The 23,549-nt window shown below is 44.9% G+C and overlaps 1 protein-coding gene across 8 annotated transcripts in view; it reads left to right on the forward strand.

The window, feature by feature from the left end:
- Nucleotides 1-23,549, forward strand: part of ADAMTS17 (ADAM metallopeptidase with thrombospondin type 1 motif 17) — a 361,254-nt gene that overhangs the window by 63,700 nt on the left and 274,005 nt on the right. For all 8 annotated transcript variants that reach the window (XM_067755884.1, XM_067755885.1, XM_067755887.1 and 5 more), the window contains one exon: nt 6,235-6,407. In XM_067755884.1, coding sequence (XP_067611985.1) covers nt 6,235-6,407 — 173 coding nt within the window. The remainder of the gene's footprint in view (nt 1-6,234; nt 6,408-23,549) is intronic.

Below are 23,549 nucleotides of genomic sequence, written 5' to 3' on the forward strand. Positions count from 1 at the left end.
GGCTTTGGTTCCTTGAAAATGGGTTGGTGTGGCCATGGCGGGGGTGTCTGTACACAGAAATCTTGCTTGTGGCGACAATCGGTCTCTCCTCCAAGGAGTGTGACTGTCTGTTTTCCATCTTAATGAGAAACATTTGATTTCCATTCTTCTATCCTGTGTGAAATGTCATTAATGTTTCATGGTTTAAATAGCTGATTTCATGTACAGTCATGTTTTGTGTTCTATCATATTTCTGATGATTAAAATATTCTGCCCTCTGGAATGTTGGGAGGTTACATTGGGATGTTGAGCAGGAGTTATAAGCCACTCCTCTTGAAACTGATATTTTTGTATAATTATAACTTATTGTTGCATGATTGAGGATGTCCTTAGAGAAACTCTTTCATGCCCCTACCCAGTAAGAAATGTCGAAGACAACAAGTTGATTGGTGAGTGTCTAGACTAGAGGTCCTGATCAGACACTGTAGGGTGCATACAAGATGGGCTTCCCTGGTAGCGCAGTGGTTGAGAGTCCGCCTGCTGATGCAGGGGACACGGGTTCGTGCCCCGGTCCGGGAAGATCCCACATGCCGCGGAGCAGCTAGACCCGTGAGCTGTGGCCACTGAGCCTGCGCGTCCAGAAAAAAAAAAAAAAAAAAAAGAATCCACTATTGGTTCTGGGTCATGCATGCAAAGTTTAAAAATTAGCATTTATACCCTAGTAGTTAACAGCAATAATAGTAATGTAATAATAAGTATAGAAATAAGACTAGCAGCATCATTTGAGTGTGCTTATTATATACCTGACCCTGTGTTAGTTTCCCCACATCCACCCTAAGAGAGCAGAATAATTATCCCCTTGTTTTAGAGATGAGGAAGCTTGCCCCTGGCCACCCCAGCACGAGCAGACTCTACCCAGCTCTGTTGGATGTCACAGCTGGGCTCCTCACAATTAGAGTTGTCCCCTCCTCCTTAGGTGGAGGGAGTACTGTGTGAGAATTCAATTTTAGGACATTTAGGTTAAGTTCCTTGAAACTTAATCTTGTTATTAATTAGGAATTTCAAAGAGTTAAAAAAATTCACTCAATTAAGTGTAATTCTCGAATGTTATGTTCCTACTATGCACCAGGCAGTGCTCGGCGCTTTGGTGGGTCCAGAGGGTAATGTTTGGTCCTTAAGCTCACAGTCTAGCCCAGAAGGCAAGCATAGACCCATGTTAGACTATAACATGGATGGGAGTTTGGAGTTTGCAGGATTGCTGGGGAGCAGGGGATTCAGGGGGCACTCCAAGCACCTCAGAGTTGGCTGTCCAGGTCCTCCACCTGCAGTGGGCCATGACGGGGGTGGAGGGCGGTCACTTGGGCAAGCTGCATGGACCCCAGAGCTCCAGTCTCCTGCTTAGTCTGATCTGAGAGGTTTTACTGTTCTCATGGCTACTTCTGTTTTCTAGTTTTGAATTAGTTTTCGATGTGGTAGGTACAGAAAAAAGAAAAGTCCCATCCACGTGTCCTGCATGGCAGCCCAGCCAGTTCAGGCGGGGGAGCTGTAGACCCTTGTGCCTTGGGTGGGCTGTGCCACCGAGTGAACAAGGGGACCCTGCCTGCCCAGCAGCACCCCTCTTATTCCGGAAGCCAGTGTCACCATCTGTGCTCTCACCTCTTCTTTCTAACTCAGACCACCTGTCATCCCCCTTTCTTGGTTCTGCTGCCCCACTCTTGCCCTCCTGTTATGTTGGCTGCTGGGCCCTTGGTCCTTCTGGGTGCTCTCACTGCCCCCTCCCCTGCGGACTGAGGGATCACTTGAGGCTGCCGACTTGGAACACGCAGTGGAATTTCTTTGGAATTCCCTTTGATGAGTGTTTTTAATTTTCCGTCCTTCAGTGTTATAGAAGGGACTGAGGGATCACTTGAGGCTTCTGATGGGTTTGCCTTTGTCCTGCCCACTAGAGAGCTGGAGAAAACCCATGGTTAATGCAGCTAAAAGAATACGTGATTCTGGACTCTTCCCCAGGTTCTGGTTGTCCACCGTGCTAGTGTACCCAGGTGGGGACGTTCTTGATCTGGACCTTGAGTGCTGTGTGTGGGAAATGTTTATTTTTCTGTCTTGAATGACAAGTTCAGGTTAAGTCTGCATCTCCCTGTTGACTCTGTAAGCATGTTTGACACCTGCTACCTAGTTCCTAGTGGTGGAGACTCATCTTTGTCTTCTCAGCCTGAAGAGCCCAGTGCCCTTGGGAAGCTGTCTCCACTTCCTCCACCATGTCTGCTTTCCCTCTAATTTGCTTCTGCAGCTGGCAGTGCTCCTTTGGCACAAAGAGTAACCTGAGGTCTTCTCTGGTGATGACATTATAGAATCAGACATGCAAGGATCCTCCTTGTGCAGCGGGACGTAGAGTAATTTCAGGGCTGGCTTCTACCGTTTGAACTCTCATACCAAATATTTTGTGATTTATGCATTGGTTTTCCCTAGTGAATACCTAAATACTCTATTGTTGTTAAACTAAAGAAATATCTATACTATATAGAGCTTGGCAGTTCATAACTAAGCTTATTTTTTACTTTACCAAGAGCAGAACTAACAACTACAGGAAATTATGTATTTGCTCAGCATTTTCATCAGTCTCCAAACTCTTAGAATAAGTAATATATAATTTGAATATGCTAAAAGTACAACATTTAGAATGCCATTGTTTTCTTCCTTGTCTTTTTCTCTCCCGCATCTTGTTCCAAACAAGATTCAGGGTAACTTGCATAAACACACACAGTTTTCTTTTTTAATGGATAATTGAGGCAAAAGGAAAATAAATGTAAGAAAAATATGAAGCCAGAGATTGAAAATCTACCAAGTCAGCACCAAACCCCAGCAATGTGCTGGCAAAAGAAACTGCTGGGCTGGACTTGGGAATGATCCCCAGTGTCTGTGACAACAGGAGAGGGCCTGGGGCCTTGCAGGTTGTGGTCTGTCCTCATCAGTGGGGTGAGGGCCGCCTTCCTTGTTCCCACAGTGGAGGGAGACAGCTAATGACCGAGTGAGGTTGGAGGGCCCCCAGGTGGCTGCACGCCTGCCTGGCCTGAACTTTGACCTCTCCTGGGAGGTCTAAATCCAGCACCCATGTTATTATGAAATTGGTGTTTTTCTTCTTGCTTTTCAATATGCTTATAATCTGTGAATATTTGTATTGATGAAACTTTGTTTATTAGGGTATATTTATGCAGTTCATGGAATTAAAAGTGAAAATAGATTATGATTCGGTTTTCCCTGTAGGAAAGGAAGAACCATCAGAAGTGATGGCTCTAGAGCTTTGCTGGTGGAGGTGTTGCTGGGAGCAGGGAGAGAAGAGGAGGGTGAGCTTCCCTCCCCTTCCACCCCTGTTCCCACCTGCAGGGATAGGGAATGCAGGTCCTCGGTCTCTTACCTGCTATTACCCAACCCAGGCTTTTGGACAGACTGTTGAGCCTTTATTGTTTCACTGCAGAAAGAGTGGTGCCTTTGATGAGGGCTTGTTGCCCTAGACTTCACTGGAGTGGGTATTCAGTATGTGGCCCGGGCACCGCATTGCCTTTTGAAATCTGAAAAATTTTGATCTCCTGAAACCCACCTAGCAGTGGGGCTCTGAATCGAGGCTTGGGGCCTCTCCTCTTGTGCTTGGGACAGGACAGAGTCCTGGGGTATGTGGGGGTCACCAGCCAGCCTAGTGTGGTTGTGGCGTGACAGCCCCAGTTAGCAGTCCTTGGTGAGGGGGGCTCAGGTAAGAGCACACATGGCCCGGGAGCTGGCTGTGTAGTTGCTGCTGTTGCTTAAGGGCCTGGTGCGAGTGGAGGCCATCTGAGCGGAAGGAGCTGTCACTGAAGGCTGCTTCTCCTGGTCAGGCCCTGCAGCAGCCAAGTCAGTATACAGCATCCTTTCCTGCTGAGTTTTCTGTGGCCTTTCCCATCCCCATGTTTTAAGTTCAGCAACAGCGAGGAGCATGTTCGCACCCAAAGCCAATGCAAGCGGGAGAGTCAGAGCTGCTGGGTGAAGCCTGAGTTCTAGGGCCAAATTTACCCCTGCCCAGTGCTTGACTTCAGCTTTGTTATGTGGGAAAGAGGGATTTCACTCTCTCATTCATCCATGTATTCGGTCATTCACTCACTCAAGCATACATTCATTCAGTGAGTGTTTATTTCGCAACATGTGCTGGGCCTGGGGCTGGGGGCAGTGAAAGGGACAGATGAGGTAGTTGTAGTGCAAACCCTTTAAAAACCACAGAGCACCTGACTGTTGTGTTTTACCTGTGACTGAGTGTTCTGGGCATATGTTAACGTGCAGCATTTTACCCTTTATGATACCCTGTTTATTAGCTCTCCAAGGTCCATCAGGGAGGGAGGGGCAGGTCTTGTTTGTTTCTACTTGAAAGGGTGATGCCCAGTGCATCATTTTGATGTGTGAAATGTCCAGGGGGTGATGTGCTCCTCTGGTGGGGAGTGCTGGGCTACCTTTCTTAGTACTCCCCTCTTACGTGTTTAAGCTCGCCATCTTCCAGAGAAATGTCAGTAGTGCATCCTTTAGACTCTGCTAAAAATGCAGCTCTTTTCATACAGGAACCAGAAAATATAGACATGGTGTGAAAACAAGCAGCCAGTGTGGGGAAGAGCTGCAGAGGAGTTCATGAGTTGGGATGCTGAGAGATGGGCAATAAATCCCAACTTTGGGAGGAGCTGAGGCACAGTTTGGCTTGTGGTCGCCTGGGAGAATGTGGATGAGCTCGTTATAGCAAAGCTCCTGCTTGGGTGGCCCTTTAGTTCTGCTGCTTTAAAATGTGGCTGACATGGCTCATCACAAATTCCAAGATGGACAGGTTGGCCTGATCCAGGCAGTGAGCACCCGGCAGGCATGCTGAGCCCAGGATTTGGAGGTCACCCATGGTCCACCTTCCTCGTGTTCCGAGACGACCCGTTGGTGAATATGGGTGTAGGTCCAGAGAGAGATCCTCAAAGAGGGGCCTCTTTCATTTTGGCCATGTACAAAGGCAGTACCATCTGACACCTTACCTTTTATCTTAGAATAGACCCTGCCTTCCCGAATTAGATTCCTGAGGCCTGGAAGTCTCCATGGGAGGTGGGCCTGGCTTTGGGGAGGAGGGAACCACCCTGCAGGTTGACAAGACATATATGTAGATTTATATCTGCTTCTCTCTACATCACTAAATAATCTTCACAGTTGTACTTTTCATGGCTGCCTGCTGTTTTACCATTGTTGGCTTTCTCTGTGGTTGGATTTTAGATTGTTTTTCAGTTTGTCTCACTGCACGGACTATTCTTGTTTGTACACTATGACCCATAGTTCAGTTTTTTCTTATGGCATGCATCTTTGGTTCTGGAATGCTTGGGTCACTGTATGAGGGTTGGGTTTACTGCATGGAAGTTGTAGCAGAGCTGGCTTCCGTGTGAGCTGGTATAAAGATGGAAAAAATCGCTATCAAATTAAGGAACTGCCTTTCTATTCACATTCGGATTCTGAAAGTGCACGTTATTCATATCAACCTTTGATGTTAGTCAGAGGTGTTTGCACCCACAAATCTGTGTGTCAGTCCTCACATGGCAGCTTTGAGCGTCCAGACATCCTGACGTGGGCTCAAAATAATGACCATAGCTGTTTAGCAAGTAAGATCTTCTAGGAAATCAGTTGATCTGAGGGGAGTCAGTGGAGAATTACTTACTGTTTACTAATACCTTCCCTGTGGTAAGGAAAGAACAAACTCCAATCTTGGCCTGGATGTGTGTGTCCTGTTTTGTTTTTTTTTTGAAATACTGCTTTTGTGCCTGCTAAAGTTTGTAGCTCCGTATTTGTGACTCTCAGTGTGGTCTCTGGACTGCCCTCTTCCAGGCCCCTGCTCATTGGCCCAGCAGTGGGTCATGGTGCTTTCAGAAAGCCTGGGGGTCTGTATCATTAACCCTACCTGCTGGGCCCAGGCTTCCTTTTCCTCCACAGACTGTGCTGTTCTCCCCGTTCCCTGCAGGGACAGGTTTTCTATTCTGTACTCTTTGGCCCCATCTGCCCCATCGCTGCCACAGTGGGTGGGTGTGACCCTCGTGACGTCTGGCCCCCAGGCATGCAGGCTCAGCCTCGGCAGCAGAGGGCATGGACGCTGGGCCTGGCCACTGGCCGGGGAAGACTGACCATTCTCTTGGGGAGGCTTGATGGAAGGCCTGTTCACTGCGTGGACAGGAAGCCAATACACTAAAGGGCTGCACAGATGTCTCTATTGTTTTCTAGAAAAGAAGAAGCCGAGGAGGGGCTGGCCGTCACGAGACTGGCGGGAGCGGAGGAATGCCATCCGGCTGACCACCGAGCACACAGTGGAGACGCTGGTGGTGGCCGATGCTGACATGGTGCAGTACCATGGGGCCGAGGCCGCCCAGAGGTTCATCCTCACTGTTATGAACATGGTGAGTCCGGGACCAGCACCTGACCAGGGGTTTTGCTTCCTCTTGGACGAGCACTCTGCATGTGGGTGCTGGCCATCTTCTCCTGGCGGGGAGGGATGGGGACATACACAGCCTTGTGACCCCTGGGCAACATGGAGCACAGGGGGCTGGGAGGTGCCCCCAGGGAGAGGCCTGACTCGCCAGCCTGGGCTGGTGTGGGGTCAGCGCCTGAGTCTGTCTGCACTCCTCACCAGAGGCCTCCCAAGACCCTTTCTATGGGTAAATGCCCCTCCAAGGGGATTCAACACTAAGTCAGTCCCTGATCTAAGGAGCCAACAGTCTCATAGGAGGAATCAAGATCAGACTTTAATATAAAACAGAGCTTGTCGTGCGCAAGGAAGAGAGGTTATCTAGTTGAGGGAACCAAGGAAGCAACATATGTCTACATCTGATTTGTTGAATGAGGAGTGAGGGAGACCTTCACTTGGTGGGTAGGTTGGGGAGGGACCTCATGCCTCAGATTTTAGATGCAGGTGGTTGTTTGCACAGAAGGATGTTTGTGTGCATCCCAACTCCACCCATCTATTCACTCTCCTAACAAGCATTTTTGAAGACCTCCTGGCATTGTGTTAGTTGCTAGGGGGACAAATGCCAAAAGACCTGGTCCTTCCCTCAGGAGGCAGTGGTGTCACAGATGGGTGGAGTGTCTGTGTTTCAGTAGACATCTCTGCAGGGAGCACTGGGGGCTGGGTGGAGGGCTGGGGAGTGATCACCCCACAGCATGGAGGCTTCATGAAAGAGCTGACCCTTCAACTGTGTTTGCCAGATGGGGGAGCGGTGGCAGGTCATGCAGGGGATGCCGCAGGAGCTGCATCTGGGGGAGGGCAGGTGGTGTGATGTGGCTGCAGTAGGGAGTGGAGCAGCCTTAATGTGGGGATGTGCATAGGGTCAGGATGTTGGCGGGGGGTAAGGCATCCCTAGGAGCGGAGCCGCCGACGGGGAGGGGAGAAACATGTCTGGAGCGAGGTTTGGAAGAGCAACCCCAGCAGCTGCACTTGCGTGGATTGGAGTGAGAAGGGCAAGAAGGAGCACTGGGAATGGAGTGTGTGAGGAGAGAGGGTGTGAACTAAGGGGCAGGAGTGGGGATGGAGGAGGCATTCATGCAGAGAGGAGGATGTGCTGGGAGGAAAGACCCACAGGACTTGGTGCCTGGCTTGGAGAGGCAGGAGGAGGAGGCGAGAGAAATCCAGGGGACCCCTGGGCTATAACCTGGGTGGCTGGGTGGATGGTGGGCCACTGGATGGGAAAAGAAGGAAGAGAGCATTTGGGGACACAGCGAGGAGTTCTAGTCTGGACAGCCTGGCTTCGAGTTCCCCACGGGAGCTCAGGATGGAGGGCCTGGCTGGAAGTAGGGACTGGGGCTGATCGGCACACAGCTGGGAGCCGCAGCTGTTGGCGTGGCCAGCCATGTCCAGGTGGAGCACATCGGGGAGAAGAGAAGCTGCCCACAGATGGCCCAGTGGAGTGCCAGTCCCAGGGGGCCAGGCAGAGGATGGGGAGCTGGCAGAAGGGCAGACAGACTGGGCAGAGGTTGTCCCTAAGGAAAGAGGTGAGAGGTGCAGGAAGGGAGTGGTTAACAATGCCAGATGCTGCAGCCGGGTCCCCGAAGGGATAGCTTTCGGGATTGTTGGGGGTGGCAGCTGGGTAGGGGCAAACTGAAATGAGACCAGGAAGTGAAGAAGTAGAAACAGCATCGCAGAAGATCTTGGCTGAGGGAGAAGAGAAAAGAGCCTCGCTAGGTGGAATCAGGGTCAAGGAGGACTTTGGAGAGGGAAAGGGGTCAGGGATTACAAGTGTGGGGTTTAGGCCCAGACAGGCCTGGACCAGGACTCCTGCTCTGAGCACAGAGCTGGCTGGCAGTGTCAGAACCGCTCTGAGCTGACTCCCCCTGCAGGAAGAGTAGCGAGGCAGGGGCTTAGCCACCCCGAGGGCCTTGTGCCTGGCTGCGAAGGCACGTAAGGCTCATGGAAAGAGAGTGAGAAGAGAAGGCCAGTCCCTGGGCTGTGCTGCGGGGGGTGAGAGATGGCTAAAGGCAGCCCAAGAGCAGGGAGGCTAGAGACATCGCCAAGGTCACACAGGAAATCACTGGTGGGGCTGTGACCATCAGGCCAAGCCTGTCTATAACTGGCCACAGGGAAATATATGGTCATGAACCCCACCCTGGGCTAATGAGGGTGGCGAGCCTCATGGCAGTCCTGGCCCCTGTGAAGACAAGGCTCTGGTACTTTGACCTCTGTCAGGGTGACTTGCCAGTGCTTGCTTTCGGGACACGTATCAATTTGCAGGAAATTCCATCTGTCTGGTCCACACGCCCTCAGACAGGCCGTGCTCTAAAGCTGAGGCTGCTTTGGTGGTGCGTGGAGATTAGAGTCTTTAAGGTGAGTTGCTGTTTGGACCCGCAGACCTCCCTATAGGATGGGCTCTTCTGAAAAGCAAATGGAGATGTGGACCCCCTGTGGGACTGATCCAGGACTTATCTGTTTTCAAGACATGAGCACAACATGAGGCACTTGGTCACCCTCCCTTTCAAAGTCATCAACTCTGGGAGTTCCATTAACTTCTTTCCTTCCTCCCTCCCTCCTTCTTTTCTCCCTCCCTCCCTCCCTCCCTCCCTCCCTTCCTCTCGCTTCTTTCCTTCCTTCCTTTCTCTTTCTTTCTTCAGATTTTTAAAACTTGTGGTTAAAAAATACATACCATAAAATTTTCTCTCTCACCCACCTTTAAGTCTTCAGTTCTATGACATTTAGGTACATTCACATTGTTGTACAGCCATCATCACCATTCATCCCCAGAATTCTTTTTGTTTTGCAAAACTGAAACTCTGTACACATTAAACACTAACAGCCCATTCTCCCCTCGCCCAGCCCCTGACAACCAACCTTCTACTTTCTGTCTCTATGAATTTGACAACTCTAGGGACTTTATATAAGTGGAGGTACACAGTATTTGTTCTTTTGTGACTAGTTTATTTCACTCAGCATGATGTCCTCCAGGTTGGTCCATGTTTTAGCAGGTGTCAGAATCTCCTTCCTTTTGGCTGCATAATATTCCACTGTGTGGACAGACTACATTTGGTTTGTCTCTTCATCCATGGATGAACATTCGGGTTGCCTCCTCCTAAGGCTCTGTGCACAATGCTGCTGTGACCATGGTGTACAGTCTATCTCAGTCCCTGCTTTCACTTCTTTTGGGTATGGACCCAGAAGTGGAATTGCTTCTGTTAACTTTTAATGGTTCTTGTCCCTGATTTGAGAAATATTTCTGAGTTCCACATTTGCACAAGCCCAGGTCTCCCCGGTGGCTGATTAATGCTGTAGTTGCCCAGAGGAAGCCCAGGAGTGGGCTGCTGGGGCCTGGCTTGGCACCAGACTCTTTCACCTGTAGGTAATTTTATCTCATTTATATTTTTTGTCCAGGGCACAAGTCCAAAGAATAAACATTCATTACAACAACTAAAGTAATAATAAGGCAAAGCTCCTAGTTTGGCATTTGCTTTCCTAATTTTATCATCTGGACAAGGGCAGCTATTTTATCACAGGCTGGGAGAGGGGTTGTACGTGGGAACATTGTTCTCCCCACGAGCCATGGGCTGTAAGGACTGAACTACAGGGGCTGAGTGGTGGTGATGCTTGGCTTTAATTTGACCCTCTTCAGTCCTCTTCAGCTGCTGGTACTATGATGTTGGAGGCTCCAGATCCCGCTGCTGAGGGCAAATCTGGGGCCAATCACATTAATTTTGGATTTACATGTTTCTTAATGAGGCCTGCCTAATAAGAGCAGTGGCACTTTGGTGAAGGGCATGTGGCATTTGTACACTGACACTTAGCCCTTCAGTCATCTGCCCTTGGAGTTTCTTGGCCAGTCTGATGAGGCCAGAAAGCAAATGAAAGCAGAGTGTCTGATCCACTCACAGACTCTCGCTACTGGCAACCTGTTTCTGTTGCTCTAGCTGTGGGTCGCTCTTCAGCATATTTAAAACCAAGTTACATTCAGACAGTGCATCTTACTTTAAACAAGGCCGCCCTCCACCATCATCACCGTCCTTCAATTTCTTAAACTCTAGTGTAGAAAATCCAAAGAATTCTATCCTGCCTGTGGCTGTTTCAGAAAAGGGATTTCTGTTAGTAAGATCATCTTTAAGCCAGGCAGATGGGAAAGGATTGTGGCTGGGCCAAGGAGCCCTATCATTAGACAGGGCCCCCGGGTGCAGCCAGCAGGAAGGTGAGGCCAGCCAACCCCTCTTTTTCCTGTCGGACAGTGTTTTCTGTGGCTGTGTAGGACTGAAACAGCTCTGTCTCCTTAGCTCCTCTGGATTTGGAAGGAAATCTGCTGGAGTGGTTGCCACCTTTATTCCAACCGGTTTCTCTCCAGCATCATCTGGTGCCAGTGTCCAGGCGCCCACCCCTCCCTGCCCTCCCACTTGGGTCTCTGTGGGCAGGGGACCGGCTCAACTCTTATGTGCCACTCTGACCCCAGGAGCTAAACACAGACAAGTCCCTGTCCCCAAGGCAGGCCAGGGGGCTTGCGGGACCTATGTGTGTTGTAGCACATCCACAGCTGGGAGAATTTGGTGTCAAGTGCTCACAGTTTTCATAGCATCTTAGAGTTGTGGTGTATTAGATCTATGTCAATCAGTAGCCCAATGGCCCATGTTTGAGAGGAAGGAAGGAAGTGTGTTTGTGATGCACTGACCAGTCCAAATGGAAGCTTCCTGATTTCATGTCACTTCCTCCTCATACCTGGTGGATTTCATCATTCTCATTTTACAGAAAGGAAAGAGAGGCTTGTGGGGAGTACAGGGTGCAGACCCAGTGAGTACTTAGCAGGGTGAGGACTCAGGCCTGGGCTGAGGGACCCCTGTACCACCTTGTCAAGGTGATGAGCATATCTCAAATCTGCCTTTTCTCTCCATCTCCACCCTGGACTGACTGCCATTATTTTTTACCTCGACAACTGCAGGAGTTTTCTTGCTGGGCTCCTCACTTCCATTTTCTCCCCCCTTGAATCCTTGATGTAGAATGGCCAGCAAGATATTCTTCCAACAGGATTAGGACCTTGTCACTAGGCAGTTCTGAGACTCTCTGTGGCTTTCATCATTGTGGATATGGAAATCCTTCCCCTTCTGCACTCCCAGACCGTGTGGCTGGGGTCCGCCTGCTTCTCCTGGGCTTCATTCGTTTCTCCACGTTAGCACAGACTCCTGCCATGTGGGCCACTATTTCTCAGGGGCCCCAGCTCCTCTCTGACTTGTGGTAACTCTTTGTCAGGAATGTTCTTCACCCCGCTTCATACATGGCTAGCTCCTCTTTTAGGTCTCTGTGTAAATGTCCCCTTAGAGGGGCCCTCCTTGCTGACTCCTCTGAGAAGGCCACCTGTTTTCTTTATCATAGCAGTCTGGTTTTTACTTGGTGGTTCTTATCTTGATTTATAATTCCACATTTATTTCCTTTTTAAAAATCATCTTGCTGCGGAGTTTTTGTATGCTATTGAATTTAAGCTGGTATAAAATCAGAGTGCTATAACGTTAGGATGTTAAATGTAATGCTCATAGTAACCACAAAGAAAATAGCTATAAAATATACATAAAAGGAAATGAGAAGGGAATTAAAAAGTTTCACCATAAAAAATTCAGCATGCAAAATAATCAGTAATGTAGGAAATGAGGGACCCAAAAAAAAAAGCTATAAAACATATAGAAAACAAATAGCAAAATGCACAGGTAAGTCCCTCCTTGTCAGTAATTATCTTAAATGTATGGATTAAACTCTCCAGTCAAAAGACAGATTGGCAGAATGAATATAAAAAAATGCTCCAATGTGTACAAGAGGCTCACTTTATATCAAAAAACACAAATACATTGAAAGTAAAAGAATGGAAAAAGATATTCCATGCAGATAGTAACCATAAGAGATCATGAGTGGTTATACTAATATGATACAAGATAGACTTTAGTAAAAAAAAATGTTACAAGAGACAAAGAAGGATACTGTATATTAATAAAAGTTTCAATACAGGAAGAAGATATAACAGTTACAAGTATTTATGTACCTAATAACAAATCATTAAAATATATGAAGCAAAAATTTGTAGAATTGTAGTGAGAAATATGCAGTTTTCTATAATAATAATTAGAGACTTCACCCCCGCCCCCACCCCCCACTCTCAGTAGTGGATAGGAAAACTAGACAGAAGATAAGTAAGGATATAGAGGACTTGAGCAACACAATAAGCCAACTAGATCTAACAAGATATACAGAACACTCTACCCAGTAGCAGCAGGATATTACTTTTTTTTTCAAATGCACATGGGGCATGCTCCAGGATATACTGTATATTAGCTCACAGATTAAGTTTCATCAGATTTAAAAGATATCATACAAAGTATCTTCTCCAACCACAGTGGGATTAAGTTAGAAATCAGTAACAGAAGGAAAACTGGAGAATTCACAAATATGTGGAAATTAAACAACACACTCTTAGACAACCAGTGGGTCAAGGGAGAAATTACAGGGGAAATGAGAAAATGCATAAAGCTGAATTAAAATGAAAACACAACATACCAAAACTTATGGAACACAGTGAAAGCAGTGCTCAGAAGGAAATGTATAGCTGTAAAATGCTTACATTAAAAGAAGGATCTCAAATCAATAACCTAACTTCACACCTTAAAGAGCTAGAAGAGCAAACTAAACTCAAAGCTAGCAGAAGGAAGGAAATAATAAAGATTAGAGCAGAAATAAATAAAATAAAGAATAGAAAAACAATAGAGAAATCAACAAAACCAAGAATTGAGTTTTCAAAAAAATTAACAAAATTGATAAACCTTTAGCTAGACTGATTATAAAAAAAACTTGAATTACTAAAATCAGAAATGAAAGTGGGGATATGACTACCAATTCTATAGAAGCAAAAAGGATTATAAAAGAATACTGTATGAATTCGGCAATTGGGATTGACATGTATACACTGATGTGTATAAAATTGATGACTAATAAGGACCTGCTGTATAAAAAAATAAATAAAATTCAAAAATTCAAAAAAAAATACTATGAACCATTGTATGCCCACAGATCGGATAACCTAGATGAACTGGACAAATACCTATAGAAACACAGAGCTTACCAAGACTTAATCACAAAGATCTAGAAAATCTGAATAGACCTATAACTAGTAAGGAGATTGAATCAGTAATCAGAAACCTCCTGACAAAGGAAAGCCCTGAACCTGACAGCTTAACTGGTGAATTATACCGTACATTTAAAGGAGAACTAATTAATCAGTCCTCCTCAAACTCTTCCAAAAAACTGAAGAGGAGAAAATGCTTTCTAACTCTTTTCTATGAAGCTAGCATTGCCCTCATACCAAAGCTGGATAAAGACACTACAAGAAAAGAAAACTGTAGTTCCTTATGAATAAGAAAACAATTTCCCTTTTGAACATTATTACAAAAATTCTCAACAAAATACTAGCAAACCAGAATCATATTGTGCACCATGACAAACTGGGATTTACTTCTAGAATGCAAGGATGGTTCAACATACAAAAATCAAGCAGTGTAATATACCACATTAACAGAAGGAAGCAAAAAATCACATAATTGTCTCAAGTGATGTTGAAAAAGCATTGGATAAAATTCATCTGTCTTTCATGATAAAAAACACTCAACAAACTAGGAATAGAAGGAAGCTACCTCAACATTATAAAAGGCATATATGAAAAACCCATAGTGAATGTAATACTCAATGGTGACAGATTGAAAACTTCTCCTCTAAGATCAGGAACAAGACAAGGATGCTTACTTTCACTACTTCTATCCAACATAGTACTGGAAGTCCTAGCCAGAGCAATTAATCAAGAAAAAGGAAGGAAAGGAAAGAAGTAAAATTATCTGTGTTTACAGATAGCATGAGCCATGTAGAAAATCATGAAATCCTACACACAAAAATTAGAACTAATAAAATAATTCAGCAAATTAGCAGGGTGCAAAACCAGTGTACACAAATCAGTTGCATTTCTGTAACTAACAATGAACAATCTGAAAAGGAAATTAAGAAAACCATTCCATTTACAATAGTGTCAAAAAGAATAAAATACTTAGGAATTAAAGAGGTAAAAAACTTGTACACTAAAATCTACAAAACATTGATGGAAAAAGAGAAGACATAAATAAATGGAAAGACACTGATGTTCATGGATTAGTAGTCTCATAATAAAAATGTCAGTACTGCCCAAAGCAATGTACAGATTCATGCAGTCACTAGCAAAATGCTAACAACATTTTTCCTTGCAGAAATTGAGAAATTCATTCTAAAATTTGCATGGAATCTCGAGAGACCCTGAATAGCCAAAACAATCTTGGAAAAGAAAAAGTTGGAAGACTCATTTCCTGATTTCAAAATTTACTACAAAGGTATAGTAATCAAAACACTGTGATACTGGCATAAAGACAAACATATAGACCAGTGGAATCGAATAGAGAGCCCAGAAATATACTCTGACATATGTGGTCAAATGCTTTTCAACAAGACTACAAAGACCATTCAATGGGGAAGTGACAGTCTTTTGAACAAGTGGTGATGGGAAGACTGGATATGTACATGCAAAAAGGATGAAGTTGGACCCTTACCTAACATCATATACAAAAATTAATTCAAAATGGGTTACAGACCTGAATGTAAGAGCTAAAACTATAAAAATCCTAGAAGGAAACATAGGGGAAAACTTCCTGACATTGGATTTGGCAATAATTTCCTGGATATTATACCAAAGGCACAGGCAACAAAAGAAAAAAGTAGACAAATTGGTCTTCACCAAATTTTAAAACTTATGCATCAAAGGACACTATAAACAGAGTAAAAAGGCAACTCAAAAAATGGGAGAAAATACTTGCAAATTACATATCTGATAGTATCCAGAATATATAGAGAACACCAAAATTCGACAACAACAACAAAACTAAACAACCTGATTTTAAAATGGGCAAAGGACTTGAATAGACATTTCTCCAAAGAAGATACACAAATGGCCAGTAATCATATGAAAAGATATTCAGTGTCACTAATCATTAGGGAAATGCAAATCAAAATGACAATGAGATATTATGTTACTCTCATTAAAATGCTGTTACTAAAAATATTGTAAAATAACAGGTGTTGACAAGGATATGGAGAAATGGGCACCCTTGTGTACTGTTCTTGGGACCATAAAATGGTGCAGCTCCTTTGGAAAACAGTATGATGGTTCTTAAAAAAATAGAATTTTAATATGATCCACTTCTGGGTATATACCCCAAAGAAGTGAAAGCAGGGTCATGAACAGAAACTTGTACACCCATGTTCATAGCAGCATTATTCACAATAGTCAAAAGGAGGAAGCAACTCAGTGTTCACTGAAGGATGAATGGGTAGACAGAAATGTGATATATACACTCAATTAACTATCATTCAGCCTTAAAAAAGGAAGGAAATTCTGACACATGCTACAAGGATGAACCTTGAGAACATTATGTTAAATGAAATAAGCCAGTCACAAAAGTATAAATATTGTACAAATACTGTATGATTACACTCAAATGAAGTGCCTGGAGTAGTCAAATTCATAGAGACAGAAAGTAGAATGGTGGTTGCCAGGGGCTAGAGCAGGATGGGGAATGGAGAATTAGTGTTTAATAGCTGCAGAATTTCAATTGAGGAAAATGAAAAAGTTCTGTAGATGGATAGTAGTGATTGTTCCACAACAATCTGAGTGTACTTAATGCCGCTAAACCATACACTTAAAAATGTAAATTTCATATTATGCATATTTAACAGAATTTTTAAAAACCCACCCTGCTTACTGTCTTTGCACCATCTGTAAGCTCATCAAGGTAGGACTGTGTGTACACCTTTGTCGTTATTTCCCCAGTGCCTTGTACATGTGCAGGTGATCAAGAAATTTTTGTGGCATCTGTGAACTCATAAATGAGTGACTAATGCCATTTTCTAACATCCTTTGCAAAGGATTTAGTGCTGAAGTTGTGTAAACACTGACTTTCCTTTTTTAATTCCTCAATTAATTTACTTCTGAAAAGCCTTTTGTATTCTAAGCATGTCACACAGATGTGGTGTCCTAAACTCTGGTAGAAAGTGTTTCTACATAAATGCAATTACATATTTACACCTCCCACACAGCCCACTGTGCTATGGGTGGTCCCCTTCAACTCCTCTCACATCTTGTCCTTCAAGGAGGAGGTATCAAGATGGAGCTGATAAAACAAGTGTGGTGGGAAAGAACTGTTCTGAGAGCGTGCTTGGCTGCTACAAACGACTTCACCTCTGAGCCCTGTTAAATCAGTCTTTAGAGCAACAGAAGAAGTGGCTGCTGTGAGAGCAGAGTCACTTTGGTCATTTTTGAGGACTTGTAAAGCATGGAAGCCAGTACTAAAACAACCCTGGCATTGTTGCAGGAAGGGGGATCCCTTCTGGGGCCCAAGAGTGGGCTCTTGTCTAACACTTGGAAATGAATTGACCAGGGAGACATGTGTGCTAACAAAGCAACAGACTTTATTGGGAAGGGGCACCCAGGTGGAGAGCAGGAGGGTAAGGGAACCCAGGAGGACTGCTCTGCCACATGGCTCGCAGTCTCGGGTTTTATGATGATGGGATTAGTTTTCGGGTGGTCTCTGGCCAATCATTCTGACTCAGGATCCTTCTTGGTGGTGTGTGCATCGCTCAGCCAAGATGGATTCCAGCGAGGAGGATTCTGGGAGGTTGGTAGGACATATGGACTGGAGTCTCCTTTTGACCTTTCCTGAATTCTTCAGGTTGGTGGTGGCTTATTAGTTCCATGTTCCTTACTAGGACTTTCTGTCGTAAAACAACTCATGTAGATGGTTACTGTGGTGCCTGGCCAGGGTCGGCAGTTTCGGTCAGTGGTTCCCCTACCAGCATCATGCAGAGTGGTCCCGTTTTAAAACAAGGAATAAAGGAGCTTTGTAAATCACGGAGCAGTGAGCTTGGTTTTTGTATCAGTCAGGGGTTTTGATTATAAGCAGAAGAAACTAGATCTGGGATAACTGAAGCAGAAGAGGAAACATGTTTTTGGAGCCGTATACGGAGGAGCCCAGAATCAAAAGGAAGGCTGGGTCACCAGCCTCAGAACTGGGGGGAGGGTAAGGGTCAGGAGACTCAAGGGAGAGGGGCCAGGCAGCAGGAGAGAGCAAGGCTGAGTTCTGGCCAGGAGTATGGGCTGCAGTCTTGCTGCCACTGTTGTGTCCTGGGACCATCTCTCCACTGCCAGTGCCCCTCCAGGGCTTCTGTGGCAGGCAGAGTGAGTTTCCACTTGCTTTGGTTTCTACAGTGGAAAGAGGGTTCCTTCCTTTCTCCAGAGCTCACCCAGTGGGGAACTTTCCCCAATGAAAACAACATCTTTAGCCAAAAGAGAAAAGGAAATTTTAAAAATCCCAGCAAAGTGTCCAGAGACTACACAGACCAAAGCATAAAAGAGGTTCACTCACATGACATATGATTCTATGGTTCCACTTTGGGGTATATACACAAAATGAATTGAAAGCAGAGTCTCCAAGAGATATTTGTTCATGGCAGCATTATTCACAAATAATTCACAAAAGGAGGAAGTAACCCAAATGTCCATTGAAGGATAAACAAAAATATATATGTGTACATATATACACAACAGAATATTATTCAACTTTAAAAAGGAAAGAAACTGATGCATGCTATGACATAGATGAACCTTGAGGACATTATGTTAAGGAAATAAGCCAATCACAAAAAGACAGGTTCTGTATGAGTCCACTCATAAGAGGTGCCTAGAGTAGTCAAATTCATAGAGACAGAAAGTAGTGGTGGTTGCTGGGGGCTGAGGGGAGAGGGGAATGAGAAGTTGTTGTTTAATGGGTGCAGAGGTCCAGTTTGGGAACATAAAAAAGCTCTGAAGGTGGATGGTGGTGATGGTAGCACAATAATGAGAATGTATTTAACACTACTGAACTGTATACTTAAAAATGGTTAAGATGGTAAATTTTATGTTATATGTTTTTTACCACAATAAAAAAAATGAGATGCACTCACTAATTCCATTCAGTTATATTTATTGGGTACCTAATGTGCGCTGGGGACTTCCTAGGGACTGGGGATCGAGTAGGGACCACAACAGGTCCCATCCTCATGGAGCTCATGTGGTGGCACCAACAGGCAGTACTCAACACACAAATCAGGGATTTGTGTGCAAATTTTATAAACTGCTATGCAAAGATCCAGGTGATAGCAAGTGACTGGGGCAGTCAGGGACACCTCTGTGATGAGTGACCCTCCACTTAGAAGGGAAGGCATTACACTGACATAAGGAGCCAGCCAGTGGGAGTCAGTCTGGCATTTGGGAGGCACAGGGAGAGGTGATTCCTGGTGGGTGATGGGGAGGGTGAGGCACAGTGAGAGGTGCTCCGGCCTCCCCCTCAGGGGTCAGGGCATGGAGAGCCAGCTTCACTGCATGTGCGACGGGGAAGCTGTGCAGGGGTCAAGTAGAAGAGTGGTATACACTGATTTGTGTTTTAAAAGATCCCTCCACCTGGCTCAGAGGGGTATAGAGTCCCACTGGGCTATGTGTCCCAGCAATCCGCTCACCTGTGCAGGAATGTGTGGAGGGAGAAACTTCAGCCAGACCTGTGTCTCTGAGCTGTCAGCAAGCCGCAGTGGGTGCCCTGAGTGGGCTTTGGTTGATTTTCCAAATATGCTGTAGTGCCTTTTTATGTATGTGACTTTATTTTCCTTTGGTTGGGGGTGGTGGTGACACAGAAGCAGGAATATTTTAAAGAACAAATTGCAGATGGAAACAGGTGGTGCTGACACTAGAAGCCGTGGGTTTGGGCAGCCAAATTGGAAAATGGGGCCACTTGAAAGAGCTTTGGTTGTTTTTAGCTTCCTTAACAACCACAGAATGGAATGAAAACCTGAGCCGCTCCAGGCAAGTTCTGTTTGGAGGAAGAATGACATCAATTTGACTCAATTACCATGTGAAACAGACAACAAGCCTCTCTGGTGAGCAGAGAAACTAGCAGCAGTGCTAGAGCGCTCACTGGTTCCCACACCCCCGTGGCCATGATGGGAAGCTGCTGGGGGCCTTGTGGAATGCAGATGGCTGGGCCCACCCCCCTCCACCGGGTTCTGATTCATGGGGTCTGGGGTGGGCTCCAGAATGCGTTTCCAAAATGTGCTCAGGCCATGTTGGTGCTGCTGCTTCAGGGACCCCTCTCAGAGGGACTGCTAGAGAATATAGCCCCCTCCAGGGTGCGGGTCTGGATGGGTGCGGCCTGCGATGTGAGGGAGTCACCTCCACTTCCCATCTGTCCCTGGGGAGGCCCTAAGTCACCAGGTAGGTGGTGCTCATGTGAAAACCCCACCTGGCATTGCGAACAGCTCCTCCCCACGTGCCCCCATCACCTGTCCCTGTCTACCCCTCCCTGACCGTGTCCCCTGTTGCCCAGCCAGGGGAGCCCTGCAGTGTGCTGCTGGCAGTGGGTCCACCCACTTGGCCCCCAGGCTGCCAAGGAAATGTGACAAATGAAGCTGGGGCTCTGAACACTTGCCAAGATGCAGCCAGAGCTGGATGCAGGAGACAGACTTTCCAGACAATTGGTTGTGCTGTTCCCTGCCCATCCAGGTGTCTCCCTAAACATCATGGGGCCGCTGCCTCCAAGACTCTCCTGAGTGTGAATTTCCATGGCAGAGGAGAACAGGGAGACTTCCTTACATGTCTTTGAGGCCTGCTGCTTTGTGTTCTGTGGCTGTTGTCGGATTCTCGTCTGGCTCGCCCGGCTCGGCACTGGGCCTTGAGGGAGATCCTGTGTGTCTGCCTGGCCCTGCGCTCTGCTGGGCTTTGTGGGAGCATTGTCTATTCAGGTGACAAGGTGCTTTAGCTGTGGTCGCTTCTGCCTGCTCTTCTGAACGTGGGCATCCCAGTTACACATCAAGGGGGGGTACCTTCCGGCAGGCTTACTAGAGAACGTTGTTCAGAGCATGAAGCTTCTTGTCTTAAATTAATTAATGAAAAAGTTTTAATTTGGTAAAATACACATAACAGGATTTACCATATAGTCATTTTTAAGTATACAGTTCAGTATCATTAATTATATTCACATTGTTGTGCAGTCAAACCTTAGAACTTTGTCATCTGGCAAGACGGAAACTCTACACTCATTAAACAACAGTTCCCCATCTCACCCTCCGTCCCAGCCTCTAGAGCATGAAGCTTTTCTCCCCCTCCAGCTCACATATTTTTTGTGTATTTGCTCCAAGAAAAGTACCTGAGCCTTTTGGGGTCACGGTACATGGGATGTGCAGAACTGTCCTCAGCCGGAGAGCGGGGGATTCTGATGAGGGAGTTTGTTTCTATAGCTTTGTCCTTCCTGAAACTTGCATCATTCCATTCAGGCTCTGTTCTTTATGCTGCTTTCAGGGGGCGTGTCAGAACATCACTGAGAATTGCTTTCCTGTGTTATTGCTTTAAACCCACAATATTCTTTAATGTCTTTGGCTGCCATTGCTGTTACAGGCATTGTTTAGATTGCACCTTGAAACCCTGTGTGACTTGAATTTTCTCCCTCATAATTTCAAGTTTTCATTCTTTCTAGTTTTCATGTTTTGAATTGAGGTTTTCCAATTTGGGCCCAATCCTAAGGCTGAATATTTCTGGAAAAATTTGATTTACAGCCGTTGGGTGGTTCTCAGAAAAAAGGAAAAAGTTATGTGCTTTTCCCTTCTTCACCCAGGTTTAAGGATAGGTAGTTAAGGTATGACTTCAGAATTGGCCTACAGATGGTCTAGTATAAAAAAAATGACTGCAATTTTGTCCTTGAGGAAAGAAAAAGTTTTGGGAGGGGGTAGTGAGAACAGAATAACTGAATATGTTGTATTTTTCCTTGTGGGAAAGAATATTAAATTACACAAAGATTCTGTTTTGCTTTAATAATAGTTTTCAAAGAGAAAAATCCAAGCACTGACACAGCTAATTCCTTTGTCACACAGATGCTCAAGCACTGTGCGTGCCTGGCTTCTGCCGCTTGTGTGCCCGACGCCGTGTCCAGCTTCACATGGCCTGAATTAACTGTGGCCACGCTGTTGGCTGTGGTCATTGCTTTATGTTGCTGCTGATGTACTGGAGAGAAAATTTTAATGCCCCTGCTAGAAAATTCTCCCTCTGGATTATGTCTGTCAGGAAAAAAAAGCATATTCAAAACCAAGTGAAATAAGTTAGACAGAGAAAAACAAACACTGTATGATTTCACTTATATGTGGAATCTAAAAAACCTGAACTCATAGATACAGAAAACATATTGGTGGTTCCCAGAGGTGGGGGGTAGGGGTATGGGTAGAGGTGGTCAAAAGGTGCAAGCTTTTATTTGTAAGATAAATAAGGTCTGGAGATGTAAGATACAGCATGGTGACTATAGTTAACAGTACTGTATGGTATATTTGAAAGTTGCTAAGAGAGTAGGTCTTAAAAGTTATTTCACAAGAAAAACAATTGTAATTATGTGAGGTGATGGATGTTAACAACTTATTGTGGTAATCATTTTGAGATATGTATATATTATATATACTATAATATATAGTATAATATATATAATCATGTTTTATACCTGAGTCTAATACAATGTTGTATATCAATTATATATCAATAACACTGAAGAAAGGGACATAATGAAACAAAATATTTTCCCAATTTAAAAAGAAAAGGGGGCTTCCCTGGTGGCGCAGTGGTGGAGAGTCTGCCTGCCGATGCAGGGGACATGGGTTCGTGCCCCAGTCTGGGAAGATCCCACATGCCGGGGAGCGGCTGGGCCCGTGAGCCATGGCCACTGAGCCTGTGCGTCCGGAGCCTGTGCTCCGCAACGGGAGAGGCCACAACAGTGAGAGGCCCACGTACCGCAAAAAAAAAAAAAAAAAAAAAAAGAAAAGAAAAGCGAATATTTAAAAGATTTTTATCTCTTCCCTCTATATCTTACACTACTACTCTCATCACCTACTCCATTGTACCTCCCTGAATCCTGCTCTCTCCTGAGAAGGAACTCAGGAGGATCGTAATGATCTGGGGGTCCTCAAATCCTATGGTTCTCTTCTGTCTACGTCACCTTTCATTCCTTTGCCTTACTTGAGTTTTCCTATCTCTCTTCTCCTTGAATCCTTTGATTTCTTGATGTTGAGATCCTTATAATTAAGTTCTACCAACAAGAGGTGCAAAACTGAGAGGGGCATATCCTTTTCTGTTACTATAACTTTATTTCACTGACAAACTTTGGTTAGAATGAGGAATTCAGGGAAAAAAGGAATATGGCCTTTTTGGCTGGACAATCTGGATATGGATTGTAGTCATAGTTGACTGGCAGCGGGTCTTGAGCTGGTGGCTTTATGTCACTGAGTCGAGGTTGGTGGAGACACCAACCTTGATGGGTTGTGATGAGGGTTAGAGAAGATACAAGTTGACACGTGGCAGATGGCCACAGGCATGGACCTCCCCCATCCTTTCATAAAGATCCCCCTCACCTTCCCGCAGGAAACACCAGAATCAGCAGACATCCATTTCTGTTTTTCAAAATCACCTGTCCTATACATTTTTTTCAACCAACTGATTTCCAGTTTATCTTTGCATGTATATGTTTTTATGCACACGAGTGTGTGATTCCAGAGTTTTCTGTTTTACTTGTTTCTCTTGAGGAATTTATATTTATGGGAGTTTTTTGGACTCAGAAGGCCTTTTAAATAAAATCTGGGCTATATATCTCACATAAATGTATTTTTTTGTTCCAATAATACTTTATTATGAACATTGAAATTGGAATTTCATATAATTACTCTTCTTTAGATTTTTTTTGTACTGCAAGAACACAGTTTAAAAATTTTTTTTTTAATTAATATAGTTTTTAATGAATAGAATTTATATTTCATTTTATAAATAAATACATTTATATTTTATTCATTTATATTTTGTGTTTTAGATTTATAGGAAAATTGAACAGGTAGTACAGAGAGTTCCCATACACAATTTCCCCTATTATTGACATTTTACATTAGTGTGGTATGTTTGTTATAACTAATGGACCAATAT

Source organism: Pseudorca crassidens, chromosome 1, assembly GCF_039906515.1.
Source record: "Pseudorca crassidens isolate mPseCra1 chromosome 1, mPseCra1.hap1, whole genome shotgun sequence".
NCBI lineage: Eukaryota > Metazoa > Chordata > Mammalia > Artiodactyla > Delphinidae > Pseudorca > Pseudorca crassidens.